Source organism: Bactrocera neohumeralis, chromosome 6 (assembly GCF_024586455.1).
Source record: "Bactrocera neohumeralis isolate Rockhampton chromosome 6, APGP_CSIRO_Bneo_wtdbg2-racon-allhic-juicebox.fasta_v2, whole genome shotgun sequence".
NCBI lineage: Eukaryota > Metazoa > Arthropoda > Insecta > Diptera > Tephritidae > Bactrocera > Bactrocera neohumeralis.
The window spans coordinates 32440747-32458811 of NC_065923.1; the positions used below are offsets into that span (position 1 = coordinate 32440747).

At 39.8% G+C, this 18065-nt stretch overlaps 1 protein-coding gene across 3 annotated transcripts in view; it reads left to right on the plus strand.

Moving 5' to 3' along the window:
- The window catches only part of LOC126763285 (protein FAM135B), a 71353-nt gene extending 59341 nt beyond the window's left edge, over positions 1-12012 (plus strand). For 2 of the 3 annotated variants that reach the window (XM_050480613.1, XM_050480614.1), the window contains exons 5-10: positions 6370-6399; positions 6924-7248; positions 7317-10807; positions 10873-11084; positions 11244-11484; positions 11556-12012. In XM_050480613.1, the coding sequence (XP_050336570.1) occupies positions 6370-6399; positions 6924-7248; positions 7317-10807; positions 10873-11084; positions 11244-11484; positions 11556-11748 (4492 nt within the window). In that variant the 3' untranslated portion in view covers positions 11749-12012. The remainder of the gene's footprint in view (positions 1-6369; positions 6400-6923; positions 7249-7316; positions 10808-10872; positions 11085-11243; positions 11485-11555) is intronic. The other variant, XM_050480615.1, reaches the window with a different exon arrangement.
- Positions 12013-18065: the final 6053 nt, after the last annotated feature.

Below are 18065 nucleotides of genomic sequence, written 5' to 3' on the forward strand. Positions count from 1 at the left end.
GGTCAAAACCAGTATAGCGGCCCGGCTATCGGAGTTAATACGCACCTCTCTGAAGGAAGCTGCATTTCGGAGCAGTACATCTACTGCTACTGTGATGGCAGCCACCTTCGTGTGAAAGACGCTACATTGATCCGGTAGACTGAAACTAGAGTTGATGGAGATCTCCCAACAGATGACACCCCCTCCTACTCTCCCTCTTAACTTCGATTTACCTGTGAAAAAACTCACCCCTTCTTCAACGCAGTCTCTCACAGGAATGTGAGCTTCTTTATCAAGATATCGGCCATTCTCTACATACTTTTATATGATCAAATCAAAGATCTTATAACTTTAACAATTCAGAACTCGGAACGTTCAGTTTTACTTGAACAATACTGTAATGGATTTTCGAACAGAATACCCCGGAGTGACTTTTACAAACCTTTCAGCATTGATCCAAAACTCAACACGTCGTTTCATACAAGTTTTGCCCATCCGATCCAATATAATGCCATACCAAACCTTAAAAGGAATATATTTAATATGCAAAACTATAATCCCGAACATTCTCCAGAAGTCACCTGCAATTGTAAAAATATAATGTTACCAAGCATATAACGGGTGTTTCAATAAGAGCACTACAAAAATTCCTGTGAAAGTACATTCGATGCCATTATGTATGGAACTCGATTTCTTTTGCATGGCCACCACGGCCACGCTTGCAGAAGTCCAGACGCTGAACCCAATTTTCGACGGTTTTCATGCATAAATCGACCGATAATGCTGCATTCTCACGTTCGACATTCGTACGAAGTTCATCAATCGTCACTGGCTTATTGGCATAGACCATAAACTTGACGTAGCTCCACAGGGAATACTTTCAGTTTAACGGCGTCAAATCGCACGACCGAGGCGGCCTATTGACTGGGCCATTTCGTTAGATAACACGTTCACCAAATTGGTTTTCAATAAATCGATTGTGACTGTGTTTCGCTGCTGTGTGGCTATTGAAACCACATATTGTCCAAGCCCATATCATCCAACGAACATACGATGATTCCTGTGGTGAAGCGGCTTCAGTTCTTGCGTCAATTTGATTTTGTAAGGGTGTAGGCCAAGATTTTCTCGCAAAACTTGCCAGAACGATGTCACAGGATCCCCAACATTTGAGAACGACGACGTGTGAGAGACTGATTTGGGTCTTCCTGATGATTATGACGGCCATGAATTAGACGTAGCGCTCTTAAGGTTGAGGCCACTGACTCCGAATTTCGTTAGTAAATTTTTATATTTCGACTCGTTGTTGGATCGTATATCCTTCCATGATGAAATTCACACCTTACTGAAAAGAAATGTCAAAGGTGCGGGTAAAATATGGCGTCGCTGTTCTCCCTTCGGCCTACTTTTGTAGTTCCCTATTGAAAACCCCTTTATATGGTATTTGCATACATGTATGTTCGTTCATCAACATCGAAGATATGTATGTATGTTCATATATATAAGTATAATCCTCCCCACACGTCGGTGACGGCACGTGCACTTATAAAAAATTAACATTCATGCCATGAATGAATTCAAGTGCCGGCTGTTGTGTCTCATCTTATCATCATATACTTATGATCATGAAAAACAGTGCGAGCTAGTGCACGAATGACTGAATGAAGGCTAACAACGCAAAAAAATGGAATAGCGAAGGCATTTGCAACTCATTAAAGCGTTTACACACACGTTTGCCTTGCCATGTGCCACGCATTGACGTTCATTAGCAACGCATGAAGAATGAGCGGCGCATTGCCACAACAGCAAACGTGTCACCACCCACTATCACGTACCACCACCCCTAGTGAGTGGGCAGCTCTCACAGTCGCAGACTCACTTGTAATTTGCAACATGTGTCTACAACTTTCTAACCGAGCATGAATGGCAAGGCGCATCCTTGGCGACGCTCGTGTCCCTAGTCACTTAGCCTCCTCGTCTCCTAGTCTCATGTCTGTCTACACTTCGACCAACTATTGCCCCTCAGTAATCCTATTTGGTATTTCCTTTCCGACCGACATAACGACTCACCGACTTCCTTACTTGTTTTGCAATTAATTTTAATGACTTAAATCAATTGTTGCCGCTGCGCTGCGTTTCATCCTCCAACCGACACACACACACCCATATATACACGCCATTGGATCACATTCACGTGCCTACAACTGTACGCAGACGTCAAACGAGAGCCTTGCCACAGGTTATTCCTTTCAACTTTCCTTGGCGTATACAAATTTTCCGACGTTTGATGCTGAAAAAGTTTGTATTGCAACACACACACAAACATCCATGTACACACCCGCACAACTGAATAATTAAAATCCTTTGCTAATATGAGTATATGTACCATAGCTTGTGTTGTCTGGTATAATATATATAGTTGTACAGCCGCTTCGCCATTTAATACTCTCTTGAATGTATCGCTCACAGAGGAGAATTTAGAAAGTTCATGCTTACAAATAAATGCGATTTGTTGTAAAACCACAAGTGTCTATTTAATCTCTTAAAGTGACTTGAATGCTTTTAATCCCGTATTGAAAATTGGTTAAGTTTATTAAAGTGATAGCTGCGGTTTTCGAGATATACCCACATAAGTGGACATCAATAAATCACCTGATGGATTTGAAAGAGTTTATTAATAAAGGAGTATTACATATTTTCCCTAAGGATGTGGTTTGTTAAGTTAGTTTCTAGTCTGCTGGCATGTTTGCTGATGAGGCAGGGACCTGTTAACAGTTAGAGTTCTTATGTTATTCTTGTTGAATTGATGTGAAATAGATCCAATTAATTAGATACAATCAGAAGCCAAGGAATGCTTTCCCTGTCTTTGACGAAATCTTAAGATATAAGATCTGTATATATAAATAAAGTGTAATCCATTTCGAGATTCCCTACTTTTTCAAAGGAAAAACACAGAAACTTCAAATTTAGTGGGGAATGTTTATTATCATTCGAAAGAATATTCTTTGGCATTTATTTTTTGAAATTATCTCTTTCAAATGTTGGCTGTGGCTACGTCTTAGAGGGTCATTCATTGAGTCCAATTTCGATGACTCGTTCGAGCATTTCGACTGGTAACTGGCCAATGGCACGCGTAATGTTTTGCTCCAAGGCCTGAATCAAAACAGGATTGTCAAAATAGAATTTACACTTTACATATCTCCACTAGAAAAAGTCTAACGGTGTGATATCACACGATCTTGGTGGTCGATCGACCGGCCCAAAACGTGAAATTATCTGTCTCACCGATATTCTCTCAATAAATCCATTGATTGATGCGATGTGTGTGAAATGGCACCGCCTCGTTGAAAACAAACGTCACCGAGATCACGAGCTTCAATTTCAAGCGTCAAATAATAGCGCTAACGGTCGCCATTGACGGTTACGTTCTCACCGGCATCATTTTTGAATAAATATGGACCGATGATTCTACACCAAACCGTTGTTTTTTCTGGATGAAGTTTCAAAAATGTTCAGCTTGTTTACATACCCATTGAGCCAGAAATATGGCTCGAAAACGTCGGATCTTCTAGAACTTTTCAAGAGCCCATAGAGCGAAGGGAAGGTCGAGCGGCTTCAGTTCTTGCAAAAGCTGTATTTTGTCCGCTTTCAATTTAATATCTCGACATAAAATGCGCCAAGTCGTTCCATGCGTGTGTCTAAGTTGCAGCGAATGGCACCGACTCGATTACTAAGGCTGCTAAATTTTCTTCACTGCATGCTGGATGTGGTCGATTCCGTCGAATATTATCCAATAATTAATGTTGGGTCTCAAGATGTGTGATGGTGTTGCGAATAGTACGCTCAATAGGCCGATTATGTTGAACATAAGTTGAGCGAAGCGCGCGAAACACATTTTTTACAGAACGTGAATTTTAGTAATAAGGTTGAACGATTTGTACCACCACCTCCCTCTGGATTATTTAAGTTGTACCAATCCGTAAAGATGCTTATCCCTGCGCCCTGTCCAACTCGCCCCTAAAGTAAGACTAAATTAGGCGCAATTCTGGTTTCGTCAATTCTCTTCCGGTAATTTCGAAAACAAAGATGCGCCACGCTTGGGAAGACCAATTGTCAAGCATTTCGATAAATAATGTAAATCGTTGAATCCGACCAACATGTGTACACCATTTCGATTGCCTAGGAGTTAAACTTGTAAAAAACACGTTTGGAATCATTCAAATAAGTGTCATACGTGTTAACGCCAAAATCTTATGGACCGCCTTTCCATCTGTGAATATCTGCTGAATCGCAACAAAATCGTTTAAATTCTGAAGTGAATGGTGAGCCAGGTTTGACGGTCAGGAAAGATTTTTTTAAGGATTTTTATAGCAGTGAAAATCGTGGGCATTTTCTGCCATTCGGTATAGAATTAGTCCAATGATTCGTGATAGTAAAATAATGACACACATTTTCAATAAGGAAGCCTTCGCCTTCCTCGAAACAGGATCGCAGGGTGAATACCACTGTTTCGACTGTTTCGTGTTTCCTAATGTACATATGTATGTGACCTGGTCTACGAAAAGGGAGATAACGTGCGAAAACTAGTTTTCTGGGAAAAGGGAAAAAAATAATCGTCAGTTTCTCGTTATCTCATTAATTGTTCTCCCTTTTTTTGACACCTAAGCCCCCTTTCCGTAGATCAGGTCACATATATTAAATTATCCTTGTTTCTGCGACCATCACAAAAGAACGAAGAAACTGTTTCGGATTGCACTTAAACAGCGTCGAACATTGCTTGTAGTCTTATGGATCTGTCAACACAAGACCGTGAACTTTTATCCTGTGCTATCACGTTAAAACTCAAGAAACCAAATTTTCAATTTCAATCACCAATGAATTCGACCGAATAGATCACGTTAAGCACGCAGTGAAGAATATTCTGTAGCCGTAGTTGAAAGTGTACACGAAAACCGTGGAGAGACGATTTGCTTTATGGGCTCTTGAAAAGTTCCAAGAAGATCCGACGTTTTCGAGCCAAATTTTGTTCAGCGAAGATATCCATTTATGGCTCAATGAGTATTTACACAATTGCCGGATTTGAGACGAAACATCACACGACTCGTTCGCCAGTTTTCTCTAGAAATACTCGAACCTCGAAATGGATCACCCTTTAGTAATATTACTCCTTTTAATCTCTTGCGCTCAGGCGCCACCGGCGGTAAGGCTAAGTACTTATCGGACCGCCCTCATAATTTAGCGCAGGCTATATTTTCGTTCTGTAAAGGCAAGCATCGCAGTATTTGTCAAAAAATCTCTGGAAGCTTATGGATATTACATACTGCGTATTCATATCGATAATTCGAACAATTTAGTTAAAGCGGGTTAGGGTTTCAAGTAAAAAATACTTTATTTGCGAATTTATTTCTTAAATATGGATTGAGTAATTTTATTCAGACCTTTAGAACATTATTGAGCAAACTTTTGACAATATAGGGTAATTTTTTCGTGCAGAAATATTGAAGCACAAGCCAGTAACAGAGCTTTCCTCAGAACGTCTTGGAAAAAAAAAAACAATTTGCGGTGTTCACCATAACACGACTGGAAATTATCCGAAAATAAAAAACCAAGAAAATTAGTCGAATTATAATCAAATCCTTCCCCCAACATTCTCTAATAATTTTTTTATTTAAAAATCTTGGCGGCCATTTAAAGCGTAAACTGTTATTTTCCACTAAAAATTCCGCCATTTTGTGAGTGGAAAACAGCCTTAATGTAAAAAGTAATAAAAGAATAACTTTAAGAGTATTGCTTCTATTGACCTAAAATTTTAAAAACATATTTTTGAGATGTTCAACAACAAGATAAGAGAAAACAAAAATCGCTTTTTTGAAAGTAAAAACCCTAACCCCCCTTAAAAAAATATAATTCAAGTTAACAATCATTTAGATCAAGCCTGTTTCCAGTAGTTTTTAGCTTCACATAAATAGTTGAGTTTTCAACTTGTTCTGCCCTTTTATTAACTATTTTTATGCTCTCTTCCTACCGAATTGAATTAAAATAGATTTTGTTGATACACATTTAGCATTTATACCCCCGCAACCCATTTACAGTTAATGCAAAAGCAATGATTATTTCTAAAAGCATATTCGACTCATATACATCATATTATATGCCACTGTATTATTACAAATCATTTTACTAATTTATTTTTTACTTCCCAAATTCTTTATCCCACAACATTCGAAATGAAACGAAAAAAAATAATAAAAAAAAACTTAAACCTATCCGGCCCAAAACTTCAACATTTCACATAATCGCCTATTTTTGCTGTAACAATTTTACGACAAACATTGTTTTTGTTTTTATTTGGACCTCCTACTCATGAATGCTTACCATCGATAAATTAAAAAGGAAAACACTTTTCCGTTACATGAAACTCTGGTAAGACTCTCTCCACGTTTAGTATCACAATTTTAGTTGTTTTCTTTCAATTTCACTAGCATTTCTCGTTTTCGTTTCACGTTTTCCGTTTTGATTCATACCTTCTGTTGTTTTTTTAGTTTTGGTTGTTTGGTTTGAATGCAGTTTTAGTACAACTTTGCCTAGTTGAAAATAAAATCATGAAAGTAAAATTAAAGTAGTACAACTAAGAGTTTTGAAAATTCCATATAAATATTTGTTATTGTTGTTTTTTTATTTTTAGTAATTTGGTTTAACTTGTAGCACAAACTTCTCGGCCAGTTTGTTATTATTTTTTTTTTTTGTAATATAACTTAAAGTCTGTAGTCGGCATTGAAGTTGTTCTTAGAGAGCAACAATTAGCGATAATTTTGTGTAAGTGTGTGTGTCCCAAACAAAAATTGAACAAAATCTGAGCTTAAAGCTTCACTTAGTGTAAAAACTGTATTAACATTTTTTTTACCAAAGCTCATAGTCGCTAATACCCACACGTCTCTTTAATGCAGCGCGCCTAAAAGCTCGAAAGCTTGGAGCGGCAAGCTGAACTGCCGTGGCAGTATGTCGCCCGGTCCATTGGAGGCGGTCTTTTTTGGGCCACAAATTGTGGGCACCACCAAGTGCAGTGGCGGTCCCGCTGGACGTTTACTGCAATCGCGTCAAATACATCACGAAGTGTGTAGCCTACTGTTGGGCGCTATTGAGAATCTCAAAGTCACGCTCAACGAGTTCAGCGCAGTGCTTACGAAGAGCATGAATAATCAAATCGGCTCACCACCATTACGCGAGAACGATACCACGGAGCGTTTGCAGCATTTAACCGAAGAGGCGAAGGTAGGTTGCCGGAACATTTAAGCGAGTTTCGGTAAAATTGTAAATTATTTCAACTTTCTTTTACACAGCTTCACGACACCGAAGAAGATTTCGCGATTCGTGCAAATTCCGACATCGCACAGCTGTGCGCCGAGTGTATCATGTACTGGCGGCGTGTCTTGCTCGCCTCCTCACAAACGGCCGTGCATACACTGCTCGCCAAAAAACATCATATACTGCGTGTGCAACGCTTTGCGGAAGGGTTTTTTGTCAACGAGAACCCGCGTCATTCGGCGGCCGGTTGCTATGATAGCAACTATCAGAATTATGTAGCCATCGCAGAAATGGCACGTCGTAGCCGTTATCTACAGTCGCTGCCACCGCTACCGGTACACTGCACGCCGATCGATGGTGATGCGAGCTCTTTACCATTGATATTTGAAGATCGCTATGTCGAACCGCCGAACTATACGCGTCGTCGTACCGGCAGCGATCCGCATTTAAATAGTCACGAGAGTTTGGTGAGCTCTTGTGGCAGCAACACAACGCCCAAACTACCACCACCGCCAGCAGCGAGCATGCTCGATAAGACACACTCCGTTAACAGCCTCAGCGGGCGTAGTACTAATTCCAAAGAATGCTCGTGTACCGTAAATTTTGATTATCAGAATAGTCCCGGCTGTGTGGCTGGCGTGCTGACGCCACGTTTCGCTTTGGGTGGTGAAGTATTGCAAGCAAGTCTCACTATTTCAACCACAGCAGCGGCCAAAGCACCGAGTAATAGCGCGCTAAACCATCGACAGATGTCGCGGCACTCTGTTACCGGTCTACTTGAGGCTGACGATGATTCAGTGACTGCAAAGGAATGCAGTTACAATGCTAATAGCACGCTGCCAGCGCGGCACAGCAAGTCATTGGACCAACTGGATGGCACAGTCCACAGCACGCCCTCCTTGCGCACACACAGCCACACACAACAGCTCAACATGCATGGTTCCTTACAAACGCAATCAGATTCAAATTATAAACACTTTAGTGATGGCGCCAGCGTATCCAGTTTGGCCAACAAGGTCGAACAATCGGCGACGCGCAAGCATAAAGCACAAGCTGAAGATCTCATGCGCAATATTTCCGAGTTCCGTCAGAAGTACAAGAACTGTGAAGATGGTACACGCTGTGAGACCAAACTGCATTTAAATGGACACGCTAAGACCACAAATAATCTAGCTGTAAATGGTTGCAACCGTGCCGACGTAAGCACACTTAATCGGCAGTTAAGTACGGGAAAATTCGATTATTTGCACGAGATACGCATGCTGAACTCACCGAAGCAGCTAACGCTATGCTCACATTACAACTCGTTGCCAAAATACAATGGGAATGGCTTGATACCGCCGCGAAACTCATATCCACCCATTAAGTCCAAGAAAATAAATGGTTGTAAAGAGAACGAAGCCAAAGCCGCCAAGCAGATAGTGACGCCAATACAACAACACACAATACCGCGTAGCAGCTCTTCACAAGCCTTACGTCAGAAGTCCCAAGGCGATGTAAGCAGTCAAGCAGAGTATGCGTCAACCATACCGCGTTCGGTTGAGATCGCACGGGTGCGTGTCTCCGATCTCAAAGAAATGTTGAAGAACGGCACACTCAAGAAGGAGTCAAGTAGTTCTGAAAGTGATATACCCTCGAAAGTGCAGTCCTCGAAAAGTAGTGACAATAAAATGCTCTCTTCTCTTAGTGTACCATTTAAATTAGAGTCGCTGAATACGACTAGCAGCGAACAGAATACTAGTGGCTTTAGCGAATCATTACCGAATCTGGCGCCACCACCGCAATTCGATGCGAACACGGGACAAAAGCGAAAACTTGTGCTAAGCAATTCCACGTCGTCGTTGAGTGAGGAGAGTGGTTGGGTGTCGAGTCGGCGCAGTTCACTCGGTCCATCTAGTCCAGAGACCATTACAAATAACGAAAAAAACGAAAAGAATGAACAAGCACATATCAATGGTATGGAGACTCGCTTAAATGGCGAGCAACTACGTCTTAAATTACAACAACTATTGGATCAGCAAACTCAAAAGAATATTAAAAAGCACAGTACAGCAAAACAGTCGAGTCAAAATCACAAAAACAATGCCGCAAACAATGAAATATCGATACAACGTAAGGTCTCATCCGTAACGCTGAAGATGAAACCAGACTTTAATAGAACCGAATTGCATTTACGACGCCGTCTGCAGCATTTAACGAATGGCGAATCCACGGAAACGGATGATTTAGAAATCCCTGCACGGCGCGAACGTTTAAGACATGGCAAACACGAAAAATCCAAATCAGATTTCGATCTAGCTAGTTTAAAAGAAAACACACCACTAGAGAATGTGCGCGTACCGCCACCACAGCAGTTCCAAGATGATTTGCTGCCACCCGATGAATTTCGTGATCCACCATTACCCGGTACACATGAGAAATTTACGACAGACACAACGATTCCCACAAATACAACAACCATAATCTCAACAAGACATGGTAACAATAAGAAAACTCCTTCCACGCAGTCCGTAACGTCGAAAATACAGTCAAGCAACGAAATCAAGTTGATGCCGACACAAATACCTAAAACAAAGCTAAAGCATCATCAAAGCTTTAATATCAGTCCAAAGAAGAATCAGAGTCGGCCGTCGCATACAACAACAGTGCAGACACAAAATCTATACGCAATGCAAAAATCTTCGCCGACGACGACACTTCTTGCGAAACCGTCCCAAATAAAAGAAATTGCCACCCCGGATCAAAGCCTTTTAAAACTCATGGAGCCCTCGCATGCTATCGACAACCCAGTCTATCACATATACGAATCGTTGAAACCCATCGCCACACCCGCCATATTCACAAACAAACCGTTATTAAAGTCACACAGCATCTTGGAGCTGAAACATAGTCATCAGCCGTCGAGTGAACTCTACAACAACCACTGCAGATCAACACCGCATCATCACATCGCCAACATAAACAATGGTGTTACGAATGTGACCCACAATGGGCACGGCCACAGCCATATGCACAGTCATGAGCATACCAACGATCACACCATACATACGCATGCGGTTGAACTCACCGAGGACGAAGATAAAGAGAATACCAGCAACACACAAAATAAAGCCATAGTGGCGCGAACCGATAGCCAAAAGTCGAACAGTTCCAAGGTGTTGGTTAAACGCACAAAAACCGCTGCCGTCGTCGGTAGTGGTCAAGATTCCAATGTTTCACTCATGGAGTTTGAAAAGTATCGTGAAGAATTTCGCAAACAGATCAAATATACCGGTAGCATTTATTCGGACTTTGCTAAGCTGGCTTCCGAACTGCCATACTTTAGCATTTGCGATGAGTATCGCGCCTTTTCGCCCAACGGTATGCATTTAATTATCTGTGTTCACGGGTTGGATGGAAACGCCGCCGATTTGCGACTCGTGCGTACTTATCTAGAGCTCGGTTTGCCCGGCGCTAATTTGGAGTTTCTAATGTCGGAGCGCAATCAAGGCGATACGTTTTCCGATTTTGAAACAATGACCGATCGGTAAGCGAACTCTATGACTAAAGAGTTTAATAAGGTGTATTTAATATGTATATCTAATCCTTCAGGCTTGTAGCTGAGATACTATATCATATAGAAACATGTGGTCTGAATCCAACACGCATTTCATTCGTCGCACACTCTTTAGGTACGATCATAGTACGTAGCGCTTTGGCGCGTTCGCAAATGCGTCCATTACTACCGCGTCTACACACATTCCTATCGCTGTCTGGACCACATTTGGGTACGCTATACAACACTAGCGGGCTTGTCAATATGGGTAAGTTACCGAAGATGACTAAAGCAGATGAAAAGAAAGAATTAACAATAGAAGTCTGAATCGAAGCGCTTTGAAACATATTTCTTCCTCTTTTTATTCTGAGGAGACTTTCTCATCCTTGAATATCACTTTATAATAGTAATCATAATCGAATTTCAGGCATGTGGTTCATGCAGAAATGGAAGAAATCCGGCTCACTTTTACAGCTTTGTATGCGCGACACATCGGATCTACGCAATACGTTTTTATATCGTCTTAGCCAGCGCAGCACCCTGCATCATTTCAAGAATATACTGCTCTGCGGTTCGAGTCAAGATCGTTATGTGCCAGCGCATTCGGCCCGTCTGGAGCTCTGCAAAGCCGCCATACGTGATAACTCCAATCTGGGCACGGTTTACAGGCAAGTGACATCAGTTCAGTGCTTGATTTATTGAAATATAAAACGAAATATCTTTTCATTTTTTTTTTCAGGGAAATGATACACAACATAATCGCACCGATATTGGCTCGTCCCGAATTGCAGTTAGCGCGTTACGACGTCCATCATGCACTTCCGCATACAGCAAATACGCTCATCGGTAGAGCAGCGCATATTGCTGTACTCGACTCGGAATTATTCATAGAGAAATTTTTACTGATTGCCGGCTTAAAATATTTTAGTTAACCAAGAAATAACTAGAAATTTACCAACTACAAATAGAGGAGATAAAAATTAGGTATTGGCTTAAAAAATACATGGTACGAACACTTGGGTCACATGTTGAAGCCGGTTTAGTTAAAAGCTATTTTGTAGTCGTAGTTGTTGATACACGCTTTAGAGGTAGTTAGGTATATAGCTGGTAACGGAGGAGTCACATGACATAGAAGAGAAAACTATAACGAAGGATTTGAGAATTGGCTCGGCGTACAAATTTTATGTATATTTATTTTGAAAACATAAAAAAAAATATTTTAGTTGTGCGGCTCTCATTGTTTCAGCTATGGGTTTTGAGATCGTAGACCTACGGGAAGGAAAACTCCTATAATTCCAGGCAGTTTTGAAAATGTCAAGCATTTCTGTCGAGTTTTATATAAGTTTTTGTAAAGAGTAGCTTAAGACAGCTGGCTTACCTTGGATCAAAGATAGATGTGGTCTTTGCAGGATCTCGAATGAGATCTGCCCAGCTAAATACTATTGATTATATCAAACAAATTACGCAGTAAAGTAGGACGGTGTAGGACATACATACATTTTAATGAATAGACGAGAGTTGTTTAAGAGAGAGATAGCTGCCGGAGTCAAATTTGAAGAAGCGAAACTGACTGTCAATAAGAAGAACAATTGATGATATTGATGAAGTGTAGATTATAATATTGTATAAGACCGAGAGTTGTTCTACAAATGAAAAGTCGATATTACTCCGATTTGTTTCCGATATGCGGTCCGGTAATTTATAACGAACAGAATAACTATCGAAGAGTTAAGAAAGAGTGTGTGCTATTGTCATCGACCTGATCTAAAGGTACTTAGACTCAGAAAACGAGCTGTTTCGACGGTTTCGGAATATAGCGAAGCACTTTTTCGATATGCTGGCTTGAGTAGGCAAAGGGGTAACTATTAGGTCGTTCACTAAATAAATTTAGTTTTTTAGAGCAATTTAAACATGATTTTTTTATTGAATAAAAAACTATATATTCTCCATTTGGATCCAATACCTCTTGCCGTCTTTCGGGAAAGAGATTGAATACACGCTAAAAAGTTGTGTGATTTTTAACGTCCTGCTTTGAGGTGAAGACTGTCCCATCCAAAAAATTTTGCGAAGACCGGAAAAAATAAGAGTCTATTCATTATTTCTGGTTTCTTCCGTTTGTAATCGTGGTATTGTTGAGCAAAAGCTCAAAATAAACCACCCCTTTGAAATCCCATCATATGCACAACAATTCTTTTTTTTTTTGTAACTATCGGCCTTCGAAGTGGTTTAAGCTGACTCATCATTTTTAGACCGTGATCTCTTGCGCTTTATATTCTTGTGAACAATGCACCTTTCTTTGCCAGTAACAATGCGCTTCCAAAGTGGGTCACTTCTTTGACGTTTGATGAACAAATGATAGTCGTTAATGCGACGAAGCAAATTTCGTTCTGTATGAATATGAGGAACCCATACGCCAAGTTTCAAAATTAATCCTACAAGTTTCATGTGCTTGTGAACGGTCACGTTAGACAAATTTAGTCAGACAAATTTAATCTTTCAGTAATCTCTCGATTCGACGATTTGAATTAACCAACGACTTTATTTTATTCACAAAGGCTTCAAGGTTTTTCCAGGACGTACTGCATTCTCAAGATCTAAATTGCCGTAATGGAATTTTGCATGCCAAATTTGGCATTAGCGTCCGGTCAACACATCTTTTTCGTACACATCACATAATTTTCCCCTTGCTTGAACTGCACTTTTACAATTTTTATAGTAAAATATGCGGCAAATGCTGCTTTCGATCTTTCAACTTCAAAAGGGCACCAAAATAAATTTAAGAGAATTTTTTAAAAATAAGTTTTTATTATATCAGCTGTCAAATATATAACGGCAAAGTGATTGAGTGTGAAATTGGCTGCCAAATTGGTTGTCTTCAAACGAAGTTTCTAAGTGAACGACCTGTAGTATCATATGAAGACTCTAACAGTCGTGACGATTTCAGGGTATAGCTATTCTGGCTGTAGCTTTTAAAAATATCACCATTTAACTACTCCGAGGTTCGTATATTGGCAAAAAAAGATATGGTAGTTTGCCAAACTTGGCGAATGTGAGGGAGCGACTGTATCCGTACAGTGTCGACGTCTTCACGTTAACAATATATGGTGGAAAACAGCCACGACAATCAAGGGACGCCAAAAACTCCTTTAATGCAGCGTTGTATGATGCTTGACTGTCTCCAGGGATGTATGCAGGTTTTGTTAGATGCACCCCCTCTTGACCTGATTGTCATACAGCGTACTGTTGCATTCAGGTTAAGAAGGGGCTTGAGTGTGTGACTGGATTTCCGATGAAATTTTGAGAGGCAGGATATCTAGGGAGCAGGAAGCTTTCAGACGTTAGGGTCAGGTGGTATGACCGTTGGGACAATAGTCCTAATGGTCGAGTGACCTACTCGTACTTCCGGCACGTTGTTGAGGGTAACCCAAACTTCAGATTATGTCTGAGTCTGGGTTTTCTACTTACGTTTTTGCACGGCGGGGGTAAAGAAGACTGGGAGCATGTAATTGCAGAATGCCCGATGTACTTGGTCATTAGGAATCTGGGTGATATGGGGATTAGCTGGACTGATGGACGTTTAGATGTTAGCGGTGTGATCAACACTAGTCAGAATGCAGAACAGTTAGAGTTTAGGCCGCTGAAGGCGTTTAACCGAGAATTAGTTCTGCGTGAATGGTGTGTGCGTGTAATGTGCGTATGAGATCCAACCCCTGGTCACCAGTTCAAAGTAGTATGGAAGATCAACTGGTATTAGTTTCGGCTACGAGGTTTGAGCGTGAACTTAATTCTGGTACCACGGAGAGCAGGAGCCCTTGGAGTTCGCTCCAACCTGCTTATTGCGGACTGACCCCTCGGCGAGTATCGAGGGGATTATAGAAAACACCCGAATGCGGTAAGAACTTACACCTTTTCAGTTGAATGTGGAGTTACATTGCAACCGGGTGCGGAACCCAAAGTACGGCAGAGGTTTTAGATGGGCCCCGAACACTACCAAGGTGTTTAATGGGTCCATTCCACACTGCTCATTGCTATTGAAAATGCTAGGGCGCTGATCAACGCATTGATTTGATCCGCTGTGTTTTTGAGGGCCGTGGGATAAGACTGCAATCAGCAGGTACCCACGTTAAACGCAGTGGACGTTGTGTGTAAAGGCGATCGTCACGGCAAACCTTCGGTCTCTCTTTTTCACCATTGTTGCTATCTGAATATGAGGTCGATTTTAGCAGGGATTTCACTTGGTCAACTTAGAACGCCGGTCTGTTGTGGGTAACTCAAGCTAAAAATGGAGCCAAAATTAGAATTAAATTTAATAAAAATCTTTTTTCCTATACGTGTATGACGAGCAAGTCGTGATTGAGCAGAGTTTGATCACATGTTTTAAAATCGTCGCCGACAATTACTCACACACATGCTAAATATGACAATTGTGTGCTAAGTTGATAAACAAAAAAACTTACTTAAACAAACAAGGAATTTTTCAATGAGATTTGAACTTTTTTACATTAAAATCTATGTATTTAATAATTAATATTAAGGAACAAGCAACACAAACATACATACATACATATATTAAACTATTTAGTATGAGAGTAGTAGTATTAGAGAATCAGTGTTACAAAATCAAAACCAAAGAAACTCTACGCATAGAGAAATGTTAAATTTTTAATCAAAAAGAACAATTTATTGAAGGAAAATATAGTAATAGATTCATGCATACAAACACACATACACACAACTACATATAGTATATAGTATATAGAAACGTTGCGCTATGTGCGTGTGCTAGCAAGCTAGTTAGAAAAGGGTTAAGAAAGAGTGATAGTTGTGAGGAAGGCAGAGATTTGCGATTTGTTTACACTTTAAGACTTTAAATAGCTGAAGACAAGGACAAACAAAGTCGAAAATCACCAAACTGAAACCACGTTTTTCGTTTTGAACATTTGCGCAGCTATTAAAGTAGTTAAATAGAAAATTAAATACCGTTAAAATATGAATCAAAATTTTTCCAAATATCACCGTTGTAGTTAATAAAAAATATACTGAAACGTTCGAAATGCACCGAAAAAAAAGAAAAATTTATTACGTTACATTTTTTATTGATGAATCACATATTCTACTTTCAGCGGTAAGGGTCAATTAGGTCATGCAAGAAAACTTTAATTTAATTTTTTAATTAGTGAAAATAAGATATTAAATAATAAACCATTGTTAGAAATGCAGGGAACATCATTTATAGAACGTAGGAATTGTCTGAGCGAATTTTCCAAATGCTTATTGTAGTTTGTAGTTGCAACAAATGATTGCATAATATAATAACAGTAAATAAAAAAAAACACAAAATTACATATAATAAGTATTTACATTGCCAACTGTCTGATTTTAAACTAGTGATATGCTCTGCATGTAGTTGTTAGCATTTGAAATGGGTTTGCTTGTTAGAAAAAATTCAAAATATCTATTTGTAATTTTCATTCAAGCATATAAGTATAAAAGCATTCAAGCCGTTTCAAAACTTAAGCAGAAATTAATAAAAAAAACGTTAAATTTATTTATGCTAAATTATATTAACATTATTGGGTAGTCGAAAAAGTCTTTTCGTATTTTGTCCATAGATGTCGTTGCAGTCGTATATCTCCAGTGCTACCAATCACATTGTGGCATACCATGTAGTGTTGGAAAGGTGAGATTTTAACAAAAATAAATAAATTAGGGAAAGTTGAAAAAAAAATTACAGCTGCTCAAAAAAGAGTGAAAATAATGAAGAAGTTAGCCTTATTTCGAAATTTTTGTATACGAAAAAGGAAAAAAGCCACGCAAGCCACCAATGAAATTTGTGGAGTTCACGGAGACAGTGCTGTATCAATTCGTGTAGCACAACAATGGTCGCTTCCGTTCTGGAAATTTCGAAATTTCGATTTACACTGATGGAATAATGTCTCTAGCCGAAAAATGGCAAAAAGTGGTCGACCAAAATGGTACATATTTGTTTATTTATTGTGTGAAGTTGTTTACACTTCGAGTGCCGAACCCTGTTGAATACGAAAAAACCTTTTCGACTAACCAATATTAAAATTTTTTTCACTGAGTTCGTATTTTTTTTTTAATTCATAAATAATTTCTTAAAATAAATTCATTTGCCAACATAATGTAATCTTCATTTAACTCCGCAAGCTTCGCACAGCGGAATATTACGCATAAGCACCGACTCATCAATTCGTCCACTCAATTACTTTAATGGCAAACATGTAAGCGAAGAATATTGATATATTGACTGCACACACACCTATTCAAATACCAGAGGATTGGCTTTAGCTTATAATTTTGTAGTAATATTTTTAGCTTTTACTCTATACTTTCGATGTGTGCGTAACCTCATTTAAAACTTTAAGAAATTGTGTTTAAAGTAAATCTTAAATGTAAGAAGAAAACATTTAATAAAGCACTGCGAATTATTTAAGCTGGTTTTATTTATGATTCAGATTTTTGAACATTGCCAACATGTTGGAAAGAAAGTTATAATTTGATTGAGGTGTCGAATTGTAGCAAAGTCACGTCTCTTTCCCAAATAAATCCAAAGTTCTTCAGCTTATTTACCATTGCTAATATATAACATGGATGGAAGACTCATCCTCACGTAAGTGTAGAAAGTTTTCTGAGCGCCATTCACTTAGGAGAGGCCAGAAACAATTCTTTTACATATGTATGGCTCAAGCAGCTTACGACTTCCGGTTTAAGACCAAGTATCCTCCGGGTAGCCAAAAAACATCCGTTTGAAGGCGAGCTAAAGTAAAAAGGAGAAATACACTTTCCGAGGGTTGTGGGCTGGGTTTGGGGTCCACCATGTGAAAAACAACCCCAATAAAAGGAAGAAAACTGCCTCTTTTGATGACGACCACTGCCAACGCATTAAGGATTAGGATTTGATGGCATGCAACTGGAATGTGCGGTGCCTTAATTGGGAAGGTGCCGCTGCCCAGCTGGTTGATGTTCTCGTCACAGTGAAGGCTGACACCACAGCTGAGGCTGTAGATTCTTATAGCATTTACTATAGTGGTCATATAAAGTAGCGCAAATTCGATGTGGGATTCGTGATGGGAGAGAGACTCTGCCACCGAGTCCTGGCATTCACCCCGGTAGATGAACATCTAGCCACAGCAAAGCCAAGTTCTTTAACATAAAGCTGATTTGCACCCTCGCCTCGACGGAAGAGAAGGAAACTTCATCAACCTGTCTGTCTCTGGATCGAAAA